The sequence below is a fragment of the Meleagris gallopavo genome, chromosome 21, assembly GCF_905368555.1.
Source record: "Meleagris gallopavo chromosome 21, MGAL_WU_HG_1.1, whole genome shotgun sequence".
In the NCBI taxonomy this organism is placed as follows: domain Eukaryota; kingdom Metazoa; phylum Chordata; class Aves; order Galliformes; family Phasianidae; genus Meleagris; species Meleagris gallopavo.
This window is the reverse complement of record NC_139424.1, coordinates 5,707,196-5,723,906: the sequence shown is the minus strand read 5'-3', so window position 1 is coordinate 5,723,906 and position 16,711 is coordinate 5,707,196. Positions and strand designations below refer to the sequence as shown.

Genomic DNA, 16,711 nt, shown 5'->3' with positions numbered 1-16,711 from the left:
CACGCCCACAAAAAGACGTAGCTCCGCCCCTAGCGCGGGACCAATCAGAGCCGCGCGTGGTTTTCAAATGGGCGGCGGGGAGCGGCGCGGCGGGAGCGCGGCCATGCGGGGAGCGCGCGTCAAATCTGTGAGCCCGGGGAACGGGAGGGGGGGGTGAAGTTGGTGTCGGGGGTCCCGGTCCCGTGGCCGCTGTTTACCGGACCGAGTGCCAGTATGACAGTAGGGACGGCTCCGCTGGGTGGCTGGGGGTCCCGGTAGCGGTTCTAGGGGCGGTTGGAGGGTTGGACGTGGCGCCGTTCGGTCCGTGCCGGGGGGGGGGAGGTGGTGGTTCCGGTGCTGACCCCCCGGTGCCCGTTTCCCAGGCACAACGGCGGCCCCTGCAGGAGCTGCGGCTGCAGCAGGGAGCGGAGCGTACCAACATCACCCCGCTGCTCCGCCGCTTGCGGCTCAAGGTCGGTGTGGGGGGGGGAAAGGGGATGGGAAGGGAAGGAGCGTACAGGAGCTGGGAGGCATCTGGGGGGAGTTCAGGGTATGGGGGAGTAGATTGGGGGGGAGTTCAGGGAGGGGAATGGGATGCGTGTGTGGGGATGAGCTGGAGGGCAGCTATAGAGTTTGTAGGAGATATGGGGCACTGGAGGAAGTGGGTGGGGGTACGGAGGTACGGGAGTAGCGCGTGGGGCTGCCCTGATTCCTCTCCCCTCCGTTCTCTAGGACCACGATGGCAGCACTCCTGTGCCCCGCACCCGGTGCCCCCCTGGCCGCATTGCCCCTGGGCTCCCCCACACTGCTGTCCCATGTTCCCCCTGCAGCATTGACCTCAGCCCCCTGAAGACCCCCCTGGAGCCCTTAGGCAGTGTCACCCCAGACCCCATCAGCATTTCAGAGCCCTCTGACCACGCCACCCTTGTTACAGATGCCCCAGAGCCCCGAGGTGATGCCACCTCAGGGCCTGACACCCTGGTGCCCCCAGATGATGCTCCCCAAGAGGACAGCCCCCCAGAGACCCCCAGCAGGGCCCCCCAAGAGCCCAGTAGCAGTGCCCCAGGGCCCTTCTTCCCGTTCTCCCCCAGCCTCCTCCCCCCACTGCCTCCTTCTCCAGACCACCCCAACAGCACTCCCTTGGAGCTGCGTACTCCTGACCCTGCTGGCAGCACCTCCATGGGGCCTTGCACTCTGGATACCCCTGGCAGCCCCTCCCCGGGCCCCCCAGGCACCTCCACCCCCCAGGATACTCCATTCCGCAGGTGGCGAGCGGCCCCCCCCGATCTCTCCTGCAGCCCCGTGGCTTCCCAACCTCTGGCTGAGAATGGGGATGTGGGTACTCCTCCACATCACAGCACCTTGGGGATGGCTGGATCCCCAAGCCCTGCTTCACCAGAGCAGTGCTCCACACAGATCGAGGCAGTGGGGTTGGAGCCTGTAGAGTCAGCAGTGACAGCCACCCCGGTGTCTTTGTCTGAGCCATCCCTGGGGGCTGTGTCCTGGATAATGCCACTGGTGTGGCTGGAGAGGACTCTCCCTGCCTCGTCCCTGCTGGAGTCCCTGCGGCACAGCCTCCCCCTGTCTGTGTCGTGGCGGGATGCTGGCACCAGTGTCACCCCAGTGCCTACTGCAGCTGTCAGTACTGGTGTCACCCCAGTGTCCACTGTACCTATGGGTACCACCGTAACCCCAGTGTCCACTGTACCTGTGGGGAGCAGCGTCACCCCAGTGCCAACTGTGGCCACAGGCACTACTGTCACCCCAGTGCCCACTGGATCCATTGGCACCAGTGTCACCCCAGTGCCCACTGGATCCATTGGCACCAGTGTCACCCCAGTGCCCACTGGATCCATTGGCACCAGTGTCACCCCAGTGCCCACTGGATCCATTGGCACCAGTGTCACCCCAGTATCCACTGGATCCATTGGCACCAGTGTCACTCCAGTGCCCACCATGGCTATGGGCACCAGTGTCACTCCAGTGCTCACTGTATCTATGGGCACCACCATGACCCCGGAGGAGAGGAGTGCTGGCACATCCATGCCTGCTGGTGCCAAGGACAGCGCTGCTGAGACTGACTCTCTGCTCTGGCAGTACGTGTCCCTGCTGGGCGTGGGGATGGGCTCCCATGCCGTGTCCCATTCCCAACCACCAGGGTTCCCTCTGTCTACAGCTGTCCCCGGGAGCAGCTGCGTTTGCTGCCACGAGCAGAGCTGGAGGGGCGGCTGGAGAGCACCCTGATCATCATCGAGGCGCTGTCACTGCAGCTGCGCGATTGGCAGGACTGCCAGCGTCCACTCCCTGCTGTGGGGCCAGCAGGGCAGAGGGATGCACACACCCAGACCGATGTCACCCGGCCCCAGGGGGTGAGTGAGTGTCCCCTCCTGCAGAGCTGCATCCCACGCGTGCAGGAAGGGCTTGGGATCAACATGGTGCATGGCACGGGGTTGGAGTGCTGGTGTGGAAGTGCTGTTGGGGCACACATCCTGCCCTGCCTTTAGGAGGAGGGGATTTACCACGGCCTCTACGTGGAGCTGCGGAGGAAGGCGCAGGCTGTGCAGCGGCAGCGTGGAGCAGAGCAGGAGTTGGCACAGCAGCTGGCGCGGGCAGCAGAGGCAATGGTGCGTTTTGGGGTGTATGGGATTTGGGCACTGCCATCCCCAGTGCCAGCGGTGTCCTCATCATCCCTTCCTCAGGATGCATGGACTGGGCAGCGCCGTGCGCTGTGGGATGTTGCAGACGCCGCTCTGCAGGGCGTGAAGAATGACCACGCAGCACTGGAGCAGGAGGTGAGCGCAGGGGCACGGAGGTGGCTCTGGGGATGTGGGTGAGGGAGGTGGCAGATGGCAGGTGGAGGAGGGCTGCTGTCCCTTTGCAGCGGCTGCAGGTGCGTGCCATGGTGTCCCGGTGCGAGGCGGTGCTGCGCGCTGTCCCCACCAAGCTGCAGAGCTGCCTGCAGGAGCGGGATGCTGCACAGCAACAAGCGGATGAAGCCCTCCGTGCTAAGCAGGAGGTAATGTGTCCCACGTGGGGACACTGCTATCCCCACCCAGGGATGGGGGGTGATGTGCCCTGAGCTGTGCCACCCCTTTTTGCAGAGCGACGGTTTCCTGGAGGCGTTCCGTTCCCACGCTGCTGCCCAGATTGGTGCCTGCACGCAGAGCCTGGAGCTGCAGCAGGAGCTGAGCACGCTGCTGGCAGCTGCTGTCCAGCAGCAGGTATGGCGTGTCCTCCACACCCTGCAGGGTTCGTAGCCCTGGCTTAGGGCTGTGCTCCAAGCAAACCCCGTGAGAACACTCCCTGCTTTCCTCTCCTCTAGGTGTCCCTGGCTGCAGAGGCTCAGCCCTTCCGGGAATTCATAGACGTGACCTTTGCCAACCTCCAGGAGGAGCGGGGAGCGCTGGATGGAGAGGTGAGGGCTGTCCCAACACCGGGTGCCACCCGTGTCACCAGCACTCAGCTCACCCTGGGGCTGTCCTGTCCCTTTGTAGCGGGAGCAGGTGCGTGCCCTGGTGTCTCGCTGCATGACTGCGCTGCGGGACGTCCCCACCAAGCTGCACAGCTGCCTGCAGGAGCGGGATGCTGCGCTGCAACAGGTGGAGGAAGCCCTCCAAGCCAAGAAGGAGGTAATGGGGCCACCCAGTGCACCTCAGTGATTCCAGATATGGAAGGGGATTTGTGGGGGCTGTCCCATGGAGGACACGGGGAATGGAGCACACGGGTGCTCTCTGGGGTGCGGGATACTGTGGGTTAACCCCACATCTCTGCAGGTGTCCCAGCAGCTGGAGGAGACCCTGGAGGCTCTGCAGGATGCGGTGGCTCAGGGGGAGCAGCTGGCAGTTACCAACTCACGCCTCAGTACAGGTAGTGGGGAGGGGGAAGGGCATAGAAGGGGGGTGGCAGCAGAGTGTGGGGTGTCTCCATGCTCACAGCTCTTCCCCTACAGACCTGAGCACAGTGATGAAGCAGCTGGCCAGCCTGCAGCAGGAGCAGGACGCGCTGCAGCAGGACTACGAGGAGCAGAAGGAGAAGATGAGCCGGTGGGTCTGCACTCCTGGCACCTCGCCTTACCCCATCAAAGCCCCTCTCAACACCCTCAGCCCCATCACTTGGGGTGACCCCCCTCTCCCCCATTGCTTATCTCCATCCATCCCTTGGCATCAGGCTGACCAAGGAGCGGGATGCTCTGCAGCGGGAGTGCCGGGAGCTGCAGGAAGCAGCGGAGTGCCGGGAGGTAAGAGCCAGGGCACATGGCACGTGGCACGGTGTCACATGTCCCTACTGGTAGGTGGCAGCCGGCCAGCAGAGCCAGCAGCCCACGGCGCCGCCAGCCAGCACGTAGGGCTGCACGCACAGTGATGCTCGGGATAATTCCCCCAGCTGTGTGTGTCATGCATGTCCCATGCTTTTGGGGGGCTTGGCTGGCTGCCCTTGATTAAATGGGACCGTGCAGGGGGTGCTCATGGCTGTGTGTTGTTCCCCCCCCTCCTACCCTATCCTGCAGTTTCTGGACCAGGAGAACCGCATGTCCCGCAGGCAGCTGATGGAGGTGGAAGCCAAGCTGCAATCCACGCTGGCTGAGCTGCAGGAGCACAGCCTGCAGCACGAGGAGCTGCTGGAAGCCCACCAGGGCCTGCAGTATGGCTTTGTGCATACTCCTGCTACCCAAGCCCTTGGGGTTGGGCAAACAGTCCCATTGCGTGCATGGGGGGAGGGAGGCACAGCTTTAGGCAAAGCAGCTCTGGCTGAGGGCAGTAATTCAGGTTGGGGAACTCAGTAGTGCCGGTTTTGCACCCTTTGGGGCATGGGTGGAGGTGGTCGTGGTGGGAGTGTGGGGTCGTTGAGGTTGGAGAAAGCCTCAAAGAAAATCAAGTCCTGCCCCAACCTGTCCTGCCTCGGGGTGGGGATGAGTTGTTCACATTGTTTTCCCCCCTGCAGGGAGGAACGAGCCGCCTTGCAAAAGGAGCTGGAGAGCACCAAGGCAGAGCTGCAGGACCTGCAGCTCAAGAGGGACAGGGTGTCCTGGTGCTCAGCAGACATTGCTGAGAGCAAGGCGAGGCTGCAGAAGCTGGCTGACTGCCTGCGAGCCGCCCTGCCTCAGCAGGTGAGACCCTCTTATGGGGGCAGAGGGCACACGTGCCATCAGAGCACCCCCAGCACTACATCCCCTCCTTCCCATAGGATGATGATGATGAGGTCCCATCGAGGAGCAAGACCTGGACCCCAGGCTGGAGGACCCCCCGTGGGCCCTGGACCCCCCGCAGCAGTGCTTGGACCCCCGTGTGCCGCACACCTGCCTGCCACACACCGCACCGTGCCAGGGGGTCCTTTGTAGGCAGTGTTCTGAAGGCGGTGTCAGGAAGAGGTGAGGCTTTGGGGGTCCCCAGGTTGTGGGGCTGGTCTTGGACCCCCTCAGGCTGTAGGGGGGTCATCTCATCCTGGACACCCCCCCCCCCGTGCACTCTGCCCTTCTGCAGATGGTGATGAAGGCACTGGAGGTGAGAGTCTATCTGCCAGGGATAGGGCTGTATCCACACCGAAGCCCCCAGGTATCACGCTGTCCCCACCCCTCACATCCTCAGCGTGTCCCCCCACCACCCTGCTGAGCAGCCCTCCACCCACAGAGCCTGAGGATGGTCTGATGGAGCAGGCAGCTGAGCTGCGGGCCGTGGTGTCTGACCTCTCTGTGCTGAGCTCCCGCATCCAGGAGTTGGAACAGAGCGAGTTCAAGGCACTGCAGGCAGAGATGTGAGTCTAGGGGGGAGCTGCAGTGGGGAGGTTTGGGTCTGGGGGGGAGGGGGCTCATGCGGAATTTGGTAATGGGGGCATGGGCTCTTCCTTTTGCCCTGCTTCTGCTCCAAAGTCTGCTGGTGGGTATGGGTTTACCTTCCCGACTGGGGACACCGATATGAGAGGTTTTGATGCGCTGTGATCTTCCACCTGCTCAGCCCCATTGTGTCCCCTCTCCCTCCCCCCATCCAGCTCTGACCTGCAGCTTGAGCTGGAGAAGGTGACAACTGAGAGCCAGGAGCGGATGGACGCACAGGCTGCCAACATTGCCAAGCTGAACAAGGTGCTGCAGGGCAAGCTGCAGGTGAGCCCCCCCCCTACCCCCCCCAGAACTGGGCCAGGGCAGAGCTGAACTGGGTTGGGCTGGGATCTGGGACAGCAGGATCTGGGTGACCTCAAATGCGAGGGTGCCATTGGGGTGTGGGGGGGGCACAGCCTGACCCCACTCTCTGACCCTGCAGAACGAGAAGGAGCTGCAGGACGTTGTGAAACAGCAGGAAGTGAAGATGCTGCAACTCATTGACAAGAGTGAGGAGGTGATGGTACGTGCAGGGCTGCAGCAGGGTGCTGACCCACACCCTGAGGGGGGAACGACAGCATTGGGACCCCCCTCACTGCCCCCCTGCCTCCCTTTGCAGAGGCTGCAGGAGGAGGTGACCCAGCTGAAGCGCTCGCTGCAGCGTGCAGAGACCGAGGCCAAGGTGCTGTGGGAGGAGATGAGAGGACAGGAGGCCAAGGGGGTCTCAGCCCACGTGCAGGAGCGCGTCCTGCTGCGGCAGGAGGTGGGTGTGGAGGTCAGAGTTGTGGGGCCAGGTCCTCCTGCAGCCCCTTGGTGCAGGTAGGAGTGCAGAGTGCCCATCCTTGCTCCACTTGCAGGTGGATAAGCTGCGCTTGCTGCTGCTGGAGAAGGAGGATGAGAATGTGGTGGTGTCAGGGAATTACCTGGAGCAGGTATGGGGTAGGGGGGAGACACTGGTGCTCCCTCTTCTCAGGGCTGTGTCCTTATGGCTTCACCCCATTGCAGGTGCGAGGGTTGGAGCTGAGGCTCAGCCACGCACAGAAGATGCTGCGGAACCACGAAGAGCTGCAGGAGAAAGTGAAGGAGGTGAGGTGGTCCCGGCATCTTTGCTCCCATCCCTCTGGGAGCTGCAGCAGCACCTCAAATCTCCTAACCCTGCTCCTGTTCCAGGTCCTGCTGTCCCTCCCCGAGGTGCCCCCAGAGCTCAGTGCCCTCCTGCAGCACCTGGGGTTGAAGCCAAACAGCGAGAAATCTCCAGCTCTGCTGTAACCCACAGTGTGAAACGTTGCCATTCTTAACACCGTCGTTATTTATTGAATAAACTTTGTTGACATTCATCCTGTCCCCTGCCTGGGGACACCCCCTGCCTCCCCCCCCATGGAGCTGTGCTTCCCCCCCTGGTGTTGCTCTCAATAAGGCTCCGTGTTCCCAAAGCTCCCACCCCATCTGACCCAGCTTCCCTCCCCAGGGCCCCCGCTCCTCCTCCTGGCCTAGATTTCCCCCCCCTTCCTGCTTTGGGGCATACAGGGAGGGGATGGGAGGCTGCATCCTGGTCCCCCCCCCCCCCCCCCCCAACCTGTTGCATGGAGATGTGTAACTCCTCGGTGGGGGTAGAAATCCCATAGGGCCTCCTCTTTCCCTACATAGAGCATCTCCCACAGAATCTGCCATTCCCAACCCTAAAGATGCTCCCTGTGCCCCCGTCCCGTCCCCCGCAGCCCAAAATAGCAACACTCCAACAAGTGCAGCGCTCAGATTTTTCACGTCCTGCAGGCACTCGGGGTCACCTTCCTTTGCCCTCATTGACCCACGCCTGTATTTACTGCCTGTGTGGGTGGCACTGCTGTGGCTGTGGCCCTGCTGCTGTGGGAGTGGATGTGACCCGTGGATCCGTGGGGTGGGGTGTGGTGTGCCCAGCTTTGGGATGATGATGCCGGGGGGGGGCTGGAGGGGGAGCATGCGCTGCCTGCCCTGGATTAGGGCCACACCAGTGCTGAGCCCTCCTTTTACGGCGGGGATTCAGCAGCACTCAGCCCTGGCAGCCGTCCCGTGGGGCGAGTGGGGACACCGCTATTGTCCCTGTGCCGGTTTGGGGCGGCTCTGCTGGGACCTGAGAGGTGGGGGCTGCTCTGTGTGTGGGGCTCCCGTGATGTGCTGAGGCTCTGTGGGGCTGGGGGAGTACAGGGGGTCCTTGCGTGAGGATGTGGGTGGCACAGGGGGCTCCCTACGAGTGGCAAGGGGGTGGTGTGGGGCTCCCATCCCATGGGGTGAGTGACACAAGGGGTCCCTGTACTGGGGGGGGGTCACAGCAGGATCCCTAACAGTGGTAGAGGGTGGCCCAGGTGTGCCCCACAATGGCAAGGGGGGGTCTTTGGGTGTCCCATCCGTGGTATGAATGGTAGAAAGGGGGTCTTTGCCTTGGGGGGAGGGATCCTTATAGCAGCAGGGTGTGACAGTGGGGCCCTGTCCCGCGGGTGACATGCTTTGTCACTTCCCCGAACACATGAGGAAGTGACACGGCGGTGGCACTGCTGCCTCCCCATCCCTGTGGGAAGGGGGATCCCCGACGGCAAAGCGGGACGGCACAGGGGGGTCCTCAGTCATAACCGATCGCTTCGGGGACCCCGAAAGCAACACGTGGGAGGGGGACACGCACTTTGGGGGGGTAGGAAGTGCCACCGCTGCGGCGAGGCGGGGCTGTGCGGGGAGGGGGGGGAGGGGGCCGGTCCTACCGGGTGCCGCCCGCCGGGCCCGCCCCACCGGTCACGTAGCTCTGCGGCATCGCAGCCCCATTTACCGCGGGGCCGGAGCTCTCAGCCTGCAGTTCCGTGCCCGTCGTCACCGGTCCCGCACGGTAAGGAGGGAACCGGGAACAGGGGACCGGGATCCGGGTCCGGGGTGGACTACGGGGCGCAGCCGGGAGGGACCGACGGAGGGAACGGCCGCCCCGACGGTGGCTGTGTGCGGTGCGATCGGTACCGCGGGGCTCCCGGGATGGGAAGAGGAATTTGGGCAGAGGGGTTCGCGGGTATGGGGGGGCTGCAGGGGACGCGGGGCACCTCCTGAGCCGGTACGATGCGTGTACTGCCCGGAGGGGACCGGCCTGGGGGCAGCGCGTCGCCGTTCCCACGTTGTCCTCATCCCGGAGCATCTCCGACTCTGGGGTCTCCACTTTCGAGATCTCCTCACCTTTGGGGTATCCGTATCCCGACGCATCCCCATCCCATGCCCGGCACCCAGCAGTCTTCCCACGCTCCAAACCCCCCCAGGGGTACCCCTCTGCCTTCTTACCCCCATCCCCACTTATTCCCATGCCCGGTACCCCCGTGCCCCTCTCCGAGGCCCCCCATCTCCGTTCTCCCTCAAGATGGCTGGGCTGGGGGCGGGCGAGCAGGCAGCAAAATGGCTGGGATCTCTCCGGCATCCTTCACGAGGCGCTGCCCCGCTCGGGACTTATGCAACGTGACCCTATAGGGGGCCACGTGCCCTGGCCTGGGGACTGGGGAGGGGGCGGAGGGGGGGATCCTGGGGGTCCCAATCCCTGTAGGGTGCGGGCTCGTGGTTCGCACGGGGGGCGGGGGGGGGCTGGCGGTGGCGGTGCGTGACTCAGCCCTCGTCCGCCGGCAGGCAGCACCATGACGCACCAATACCCCGCGCTCACAGCCGAGCAGAAGAAGGAGCTGTCGGACATCGCGCTGCGCATCGTGGCCCCGGGGAAGGGCATTTTGGCCGCCGATGAATCCGTGGGTCAGTGAGGGGTTGAGAGCCGGAGGGTTGATGGGGGAGAAGGGGGAGTCCGTCCCGTAGTGCTTCCCCTGTGGGTGACGGTGCTGGGTGCCTGCAGGGAGCATGGCCAAGCGCCTCAACCAGATTGGGGTGGAGAACACGGAGGAGAACCGCCGGCTGTACCGCCAGATCCTGTTCAGTGCCGACAGCAGGGTGAAGAAGTGCATCGGGGGGGTCATTTTCTTCCACGAGACCATGTACCAGAAGGCTGACGATGGCACTCCCTTCGTCCAGATGATCAAAGATAAGGGCATCGTTGTGGGCATCAAGGTGGGGGCAGAATCTGGTGGTTTATTGGGTGCTTGGGGATGGATGTGGGGGGATCGATGTCCACCCTCCATTTATCCATCCATAGGTGGACAAAGGTGTCGTTCCGCTGGCCGGGACAGATGGGGAGACCACCACGCAGGGTAGGTGCAGCAAATGTGGGGTAAGGGTGGGAGATTTGGGGCCATGGGGCTGACGTGCTGCCCGATAGGTCTGGATGGGCTGTCGGAGCGCTGTGCCCAGTACAAGAAGGATGGGGCTGACTTTGCCAAGTGGCGCTGCGTGCTGAAAATCAGTGATAATACTCCCTCTGCCCTGGCCATCATGGAGAACGCCAATGTCTTGGCCCGCTATGCCAGCATCTGCCAGCAGGTATGGAGCTGGGGCCAGGCCGTGCGGCTGGGCACCCTGTGGAGTGGACACTGACCTATGGGATGGGTTTTGACTCATAGATATTGCCCCATAGTGATGGGCACTGAGCCAGGGAGCTCAGTGTTTCTCTAGGGACTGAGTGTTGCACTGTAGGGATGGATATCAACCTGTGGGGCTGGGCATCAACACATGGGCTGGGTAATATCTCCTGGGGATGGGTATCTCCTCCTGGGGCCAAACATTGCCCCGTGGGATGGACATCTTTCTTCGGGCCAGTCATCGCTTGTGGGGCTAGACATCACCCCACAAGCATGAACGTTGCCTATGGGGCCAAGAATTGACACTCCCAGAATGGGCACCACCCCCAGGTCTAGGCTTTGCCTTATATTGCTACGGGGTCAAAAATGTGCTTGCAATGCCATCTGCCTGGTGTTTGCAGAACGGTATTGTGCCCATCGTGGAGCCGGAGATCCTGCCTGATGGTGACCACGACCTCAAACGGTGCCAGTATGTGACAGAGAAGGTGAGCAGTGGGGCAGGCAGTGGGATGGGGACGTGCCATGCCATTCCATGCCACGAATCTCCATGTTGTCTGTTCCCAGGTGCTGGCGGCAGTCTACAAGGCGCTGAGCGACCACCACGTCTACCTGGAGGGGACCCTGCTGAAGCCCAATATGGTGACACCTGGGCATTCTTGCCCCACCAAGTACAGTCCCGAGGAGATCGCCATGGCCACTGTCACCGCTCTGCGCCGCACTGTGCCCCCGGCCGTGCCAGGTACTGCCCCCAGGGCATGGTGGAAACCACAGGAAGGCGATGCCGTGTGGTCAGCTTGGTGCCATAATGCTGCTCTCTGCAGGTGTCACCTTCCTGTCTGGGGGCCAGAGTGAGGAGGAGGCCTCCATCAACCTCAATGCCATCAACACATGCCCTCTGGTGCGGCCGTGGGCCCTCACTTTCTCCTATGGGCGGGCACTGCAGGCATCAGCGCTCAGTGCCTGGCGCGGGCAGAGAGACAATGCCAATGCTGCCACCGAGGAGTTCGTCAAGCGTGCAGAGGTGATGGGGGATGGCCCCTGTGGGATGGGGTGCCAGTGGTTGTGCTACATGGGGGTGGGAGGGCCAAGAATGAAGTCCTTATGGATGGTGGGAATGCCAAGAATCAAGTCTGTGTAGATAGTGGGGGCACCAAGAATGAAGGGTGGTGGGAACACCTGTCCCTGTGAGCGGTAGGAGCACCATGAATGAATTCCCCGTGGATGGTGGGAACATCAAGTCCAGAGTCCCTACAGGTGATGGGGAAGACATGTCCCTGTGGGTGACAGTGGAGATTGAAGGCTGCGTCTCTGCAGAAGGATCAGGACACCGAGGGCCCTATCCCTGTTGTTGGCGGTGGAATGCTGATGCCTTTGGGGTGGGGGACACCTGGAGGGTGATGGAGGGCACGGAGGACCACGTCTATGGGGTGCCAGGGGACATGAGGGCTGTGCCCCACGGCCTGACACTTTCTCTCCCCACAGGTGAACGGTCTGGCGGCACTGGGCAAGTATGAGGGCAGCGGGGATGACTCGGGGGCCGCCGGGCAGTCCCTCTACGTGGCCAACCACGCGTACTGAGCCTCCAGTGGGCCCTGCTGGCCCCCGCTCCGGACCCCCCTGCCACTGCTCACACCACCCCGCTTCCACCCCAGCCACCCAGGGGAGGGGAAGGTGGCCCCACAAGGATGAGGGGGAGGCCTGGGTCTCCCCAGAGGGAAAAGGGGGCTCTGGCCAGGCCAGGGTGGGGAGGGCCCGGCCGTGAGGAGGGCAGGAGGGGAGGCCTGGGGGTGCCCCTGCCCCAACGTAGCTTCGCAGTCCCGGTCAACGTCGCCCTCGGGACGCTCATGTCGTGTTCTCGTGTGCACCCCGTGTACCAAAATAGCCTAACAGCGAATAATAAACGGTAGAGACAGCGCTGCTGTGCCTGGCTCCTTGCTCCCACCCACGCGATGAGCTGCGCCCGGCCTCAGCCCGCCGTGGGGTTGCTTGAGGCGTGGGGGAGGAGCGCTGCTTCCTCGTTCCCTCGTTTCGCAAACGCGTGGGCACCGCCTGGCCCTGTGCGGCACCCGTAGAGACCGCGTCCCGCCCGCAGAGCTCTGATTGGCTGCGCCGCCCGCATAGTTGAGACACCTTTCCGCTAGCTGTACGCCTATTGGCCGCGCCTTGCGCCGGGAGTTTTTAAATGGCTGAGCTGGGCATAAGCCCCGCCCTCTCGGTGGGACCGGAAGAGAAGATGGCGGCGGCGGCGGCGGCTGATGAAGCAGGTACCGGCGGCACCGCGCCTCGGGCCGGGTTCGCCGTGGCCGGGCCGGGGCAGAGCGAGGCCCGGAGCCTCACCCGGGTGTCCCCGCAGAGCGCTCCCGGGGCCGCCGCGCCGCGCTGTCCTTCGCCGCCATCGCCGTGCTGCTGGGGCTGCCGCTGTGGTGGAAGACGACGGAGACGTACCGCGCCGCGCTGCCCTACGGAGACATCGCGGCTCTGGGCCGGCTGCCGGTGAGCGGCGGGGGCTGCGGGCGGGCGGGCGGGCCGGAGATGGGTCGTGACACGCCGTGCTCTTACAGTTCCAGGTGGCCGTGAGCGTCTCGGTGGTTTTCCTCCCGGGCTCGGTGCCCGCAGATCTGCCCCGGCGGCTGCCGTACGGGGACGTGCGGGAGGAGCGGGTGCCCGTCAGCTGTAAGAGCCCCGCAGTCTGCCCCGCCCGTCAGCTGTAAGAGCCGCCTGGGAGGCGCTGAGGGCTGCGCTCAGGTTTTCAGCCTGGGTTTGTCTTTTCCCCCGCTGGCAGCACGATCCGATGTCACGTCCCGCATCGAGACGGCCTATCGCGGCACCACGGCGCGGGAGGAGGCGGCGCTGGGAGCAGCCACGGTGCGAGGTAGGGTGGTGAGGGGGCACAGCAGGCACAGCCGTGGCTCTGCGTGCTTTTCCCTCCTGGAAGGGCTGCACGTGGGCACTCTGCAGCCCGACTTCAGCCCTGGAGCAGCTCTGCTTTCTGAGGCTGGCTTAGCCCAAAGCTTGGCTTTGCTGGCTGTGGGATGGGGAGCAGATTGAAAATCCTAGCTCTGCTGATGGATCTGTCTTCCTCAGAGGCTGACGCTGCTCTGCATGCAATGCAGGACTCTCCACCAGGCTCTCTGACTGTGTACGTGGTTCCTGAAGCCTCCTCTCTCCTGCCTCAGGTAGGGAGGCAACCTGCAGTGCCATCCTCTGTGCTATGGCTCTGGGGCTGGCTGTCCTGGAGGAAACCCACAGTTCTCTATGTTCCCTGTCCTACCAGAATGCAGCCTGGGGTTCAGTGATGTAAAGGGTCTTGCTGTAAAACCCAAGTAAGAAATGGGATCATTAGGAGCAGGGAGGAACATGGGATTACCTTGAAGGTACCCTATGGGGACACATTCCTCCTCAGGTTGTCACGGGTGGCACCAGGCTCTTTGGTGTGTTGGCAGAGCTGTCTTTGCTCCCAGCCCTCACTGCTCCCCCTTCCTCAGGGTATCAATGTCTACGTGGGGAAGCATCGCAGCGCCCTGGTGAGGGCTGGGCAGGGCCTGGCCACACTCCATTCCCGCCTCCAGCAGCTCATGCAGGTGATGTCTTTCACGGCCAGCTCCATCGCTGCTGCCCTCTCAGACCGTGTTCCTGATGGTCAGCTCGGCCCCGACGCCTGGCGGCACTTGAAATCCAGCCTGGGTATGGATTTGCACCCCAGCTTCCTTTTCTGTCCCCCAGAAGGCCAGCTGCATTTGGAGCGAGGCTGTTCCTACTCTACCTGTAGCAACCCTGAACGTCTAATGGCCCCCAGAATCTTCCCTTTGCTCTTGTCTATTGCTTGGGGACAGGACCTGCACTGTGATCCATGTGTGCTGGGGCACTGAAGTGCGACCCCACATCAGGGAGAGCCTGGGAGAAAGGGTGTCAGGTCCTATGGCTCTGAGGAGCTCCCTTGTAGCCACTTGCCCAGTCTTGGCATCATCAGGTGGTGGTTGTGCTGGTGCCTCACACTCTGGGTGCTTGGCAGGGTACGAAATCACCTTCAGCCTGCTCAACCCTGACCCCAAGTCGCATGATGTGGACTGGGACATCGAGGGTGCTGTGAAACGCTATGTGCAGCCCATCCTGGACAAGCTGAACCTCGTGGCCAACTTCTCTGTTGACTCACAGGTGAGGGCTGGGAGAGGCGATGGGGAGAGCCCAGCCCTGGCCCTGCCACGTGCCCTGGGATGTTCTTCTCTGCCAGCAACATCTGTGTTGTGTCCCTGCAGATCTTGTACTACGCTGTTCTTGGAGTAACTCCACGCTTTGACAAGGAGTCCTCCAGCTTCATCCTGAGTGCACACAGCCTCCCACATGTCATCAACCCTGTGGAGGCCCGGCTGGGTGAGCACCACTCCTGACTGCACTCTAGTGGGATCAGGCTCTGCTGAGGCAGGGACAGCTGTGCCTACACCTGTGCCCCTTCCTTTCCTACAGCACCTTTTTACCCCACATGATTGTGTTGGGGTTGCCTGAGACCTGCTGGTCTGAGTGTTCTGTTTGAGGCTTGCAGCTTAAGGAAGAGCAAGGCTGTGCTCTCTTTGTTTGTGTGGGCCAGGGGAGTTCTTTGATTCAGTTCTGCTTTAGGTTCCAGCGCTGCTTCACTCTACCCTGTGCTGAACTTCTTGCTGTATGTGCCAGAGCGCTCCCACTCTCCACTCTACATCCAGGACAAGGATGGAACCCCAGTGGCCACCAATGCCTTCCACAGCCCCCGCTGGGGTGGCATCATGGTATGGGGCTGTGATGTTAGCGGTGCTTACTCTCCCCATAAGGCTCTAGCTGTGCCTCACTGACACACTCTCCTGCAGATTTACAATGTTGAAGTCCCTGCTTCCTCCCAAACCTCCCTCCCGCTGCGCGTGGATGTGGACATGTTGAGAGTGATGGAGGTTTTCCTGGCCCAGCTCCGGTGAGGACTCGCTCTTCCCTCCCCAGGCCCACATGTGCATTGATGGGGTCAGAGCCCAATGACTCCATGTTGGAGCCCACCAGCTCGGCCCTTCTGTGGGCTCTGGGAGACTGAGGGTGAATTTCTGTGGCTTTTGGGGTGCTGACTACCAGCCAACACCACTCCCTGGTCAGGAGTGTTGTGTGTCCTGATGTGTGTGAGGCTTGTCCTGCCCCACGTGCAGGAGGCTGCTGGGTGTGAGCTGAGCCCTGCTGGGACTCAGTGCACCAGAGAGGGGGAAGAGCAAGGAGCACGTACATTGTGCATCCTGATGCAGGCTGGGACCTTCCCATCTGTTCCCAGGTTACTATTTGGGATTTCTCAGGAGGAGCTGCCCCCTGAGTTCCTGGTGGAGAGCCCAGGGAATGAAGGCCTAGCTGACTGGGAGCTGGACCGCCTGCTCTGGGCCCATACATTGGAGAATATTGCCACTGTGTCCACCACCTTGACTTCGCTGGCACAGCTGCTAGACCAGATCAGTAACATCGTCATCAAAGACGATGTTGCCTCAGAGGTAGGGCTGGGACACCCTGACGTGAGGAGTGGAGGGGCCAGGAGCTGCTGGCCCCGTGCAGAGCAGTGGGGCACTGCCCAGAAGCAAGTTCCCTTAGCTTTGCTTCTCTGGTTGAGGACTGACTGCTGTGCTGTTGCTGTGCAGGTGTACCGAGCGGTGGCTGCAGCACAGGATGCCGTGGCTGAGCTGGCTGAGGGCCGTCTGCACTCGGCTTTCCAGGCCAGCAAGGAAGCTGTCACCTCCTCAGAGCGGGCATTCTTCGACCCCTCCCTTCTCCATCTTCTCTACTTCCCGGATGATCAGAAATTCGCCATCTACATCCCCCTCTTCCTGCCCATGGCTGTCCCCATCCTCCTCTCCTTGGCTAAGATGCTCCGGGAGGCCAGGCAGAACAAGAAGGAACCCACCAAGATGGACTGAGTCCATGGAAGGTGCCCTGCTTTAGGGCTGGGACCTCACGGAGTGCATTGCATCATGGTGCAGGCAGGCACCCTGAACTGCATTGGGTCAGGCCCGGACTGGGTGTGCAGGAGTGGGAAGAAGCTGCTTTCACGGGTGAGAGATGCTCACAGTCAGAGTCTTGCACCTTCCACTCAGAACTGCTGCTTGCGCCCCTGTTACTGAGACTTGAGGGAAGGGAGGGAGACCTGCATGCACCCCGCAGCCCTGCGCTGTGTTCATGTGTAAATAAAGAACCTCCTGCCCAATCTGCCCCGTTGTGCAGGGGGCTGGATGGGGGTGTGGGGGCTGCGCGAATCTCTCCTGCTTCCCCGGGTTTTGTCCACCTCGAGTCCTGTCTTAAAGGTACGTAGCCCACAGCACCTAGTGGGGAGGGAGGGTTGTGGGGTTCAGCTGTTGGCAGGCAGTTATTAATGGGGTCGGTGAGCGTTTGGTTTGAGACTTATTACTGGGGTCGAGCTTTTCCCTTCGGCACGTTAACCTAAAAGCTCTCAAGTTGGGGGAAC

At 62.5% G+C, this 16,711-nt stretch overlaps 3 protein-coding genes across 5 annotated transcripts; all 3 read left to right on the top strand.

Moving 5' to 3' along the window:
* Nucleotides 1-8: 8 nt before the first annotated feature.
* On the top strand, nucleotides 9-7,128 carry SPAG5 (sperm associated antigen 5). Of its 2 annotated transcripts, XM_085241150.1 has the most exons (25): nucleotides 9-127; nucleotides 363-452; nucleotides 712-1,951; nucleotides 1,988-2,075; nucleotides 2,156-2,348; nucleotides 2,484-2,603; nucleotides 2,679-2,771; nucleotides 2,861-2,995; nucleotides 3,081-3,200; nucleotides 3,302-3,394; nucleotides 3,474-3,608; nucleotides 3,753-3,846; nucleotides 3,929-4,022; nucleotides 4,147-4,216; nucleotides 4,487-4,620; nucleotides 4,921-5,086; nucleotides 5,164-5,347; nucleotides 5,460-5,531; nucleotides 5,607-5,730; nucleotides 5,965-6,076; nucleotides 6,234-6,314; nucleotides 6,411-6,554; nucleotides 6,649-6,723; nucleotides 6,797-6,877; nucleotides 6,962-7,128. In XM_085241150.1, the coding sequence occupies exons 1-25, from the start codon at nucleotides 68-70 to the stop codon at nucleotides 7,058-7,060; spliced, it is 3,897 nt and encodes a 1,298-aa protein (XP_085097276.1). In that variant the 5' UTR covers nucleotides 9-67; the 3' UTR covers nucleotides 7,061-7,128. The 2 variants fall into 2 exon arrangements, with proteins under 2 accessions (XP_085097276.1, XP_085097275.1); XM_085241149.1 differs by having other exon boundaries at nucleotides 712-2,075.
* A 714-nt stretch (nucleotides 7,129-7,842) lies between these two features.
* ALDOC (aldolase, fructose-bisphosphate C) lies at nucleotides 7,843-12,168 on the top strand. 2 transcript variants are annotated; one of them, XM_085240793.1, is made up of 10 exons: nucleotides 7,843-7,908; nucleotides 8,579-8,645; nucleotides 9,419-9,538; nucleotides 9,636-9,847; nucleotides 9,933-9,987; nucleotides 10,056-10,216; nucleotides 10,656-10,739; nucleotides 10,819-10,993; nucleotides 11,076-11,275; nucleotides 11,737-12,168. In XM_085240793.1, exons 3-10 carry the CDS (start codon nucleotides 9,427-9,429, stop codon nucleotides 11,830-11,832), a joined length of 1,095 nt encoding a protein of 364 aa, XP_085096919.1. In that variant the 5' UTR covers nucleotides 7,843-7,908; nucleotides 8,579-8,645; nucleotides 9,419-9,426; the 3' UTR covers nucleotides 11,833-12,168. The 2 variants fall into 2 exon arrangements, with proteins under 2 accessions (XP_085096919.1, XP_003211805.1); XM_003211757.5 differs by lacking the exon at nucleotides 7,843-7,908 and having other exon boundaries at nucleotides 8,491-8,645.
* A 191-nt stretch (nucleotides 12,169-12,359) lies between these two features.
* PIGS (phosphatidylinositol glycan anchor biosynthesis class S) lies at nucleotides 12,360-16,502 on the top strand. Its single transcript, XM_085240792.1, has 12 exons — nucleotides 12,360-12,518; nucleotides 12,608-12,747; nucleotides 12,816-12,927; nucleotides 13,037-13,126; nucleotides 13,339-13,430; nucleotides 13,740-13,938; nucleotides 14,267-14,409; nucleotides 14,511-14,625; nucleotides 14,869-15,014; nucleotides 15,093-15,193; nucleotides 15,536-15,746; nucleotides 15,891-16,502. The coding sequence occupies exons 1-12, from the start codon at nucleotides 12,437-12,439 to the stop codon at nucleotides 16,164-16,166; spliced, it is 1,707 nt and encodes a 568-aa protein (XP_085096918.1). The 5' UTR covers nucleotides 12,360-12,436; the 3' UTR covers nucleotides 16,167-16,502.
* Nucleotides 16,503-16,711: the final 209 nt, after the last annotated feature.

Excerpts from the sequence above, each read along its gene's own strand:
- PIGS (XM_085240792.1), top strand. The coding sequence starts at position 12,437 with ATGGCTGAGCTGGGCATAAGCCCCGCCCTCTCGGTGGGACCGGAAGAG. Across the intron at positions 12,928-13,036 it reads GGAGCGGGTGCCCGTCAGCT|CACGATCCGATGTCACGTCC; the intron begins GTAAGAGCCCCG and ends CCCCGCTGGCAG. Across the intron at positions 14,410-14,510 it reads ACTTCTCTGTTGACTCACAG|ATCTTGTACTACGCTGTTCT; the intron begins GTGAGGGCTGGG and ends GTGTCCCTGCAG.
- SPAG5 (XM_085241149.1), top strand. The coding sequence starts at position 68 with ATGGGCGGCGGGGAGCGGCGCGGCGGGAGCGCGGCCATGCGGGGAGCG. Across the intron at positions 3,847-3,928 it reads CAACTCACGCCTCAGTACAG|ACCTGAGCACAGTGATGAAG; the intron begins GTAGTGGGGAGG and ends CTTCCCCTACAG. Across the intron at positions 6,077-6,233 it reads TGCTGCAGGGCAAGCTGCAG|AACGAGAAGGAGCTGCAGGA; the intron begins GTGAGCCCCCCC and ends CTGACCCTGCAG.
- ALDOC (XM_085240793.1), top strand. The coding sequence starts at position 9,427 with ATGACGCACCAATACCCCGCGCTCACAGCCGAGCAGAAGAAGGAGCTG. Across the intron at positions 10,217-10,655 it reads ATGCCAGCATCTGCCAGCAG|AACGGTATTGTGCCCATCGT; the intron begins GTATGGAGCTGG and ends TGGTGTTTGCAG. Across the intron at positions 11,276-11,736 it reads AGTTCGTCAAGCGTGCAGAG|GTGAACGGTCTGGCGGCACT; the intron begins GTGATGGGGGAT and ends CTCTCCCCACAG.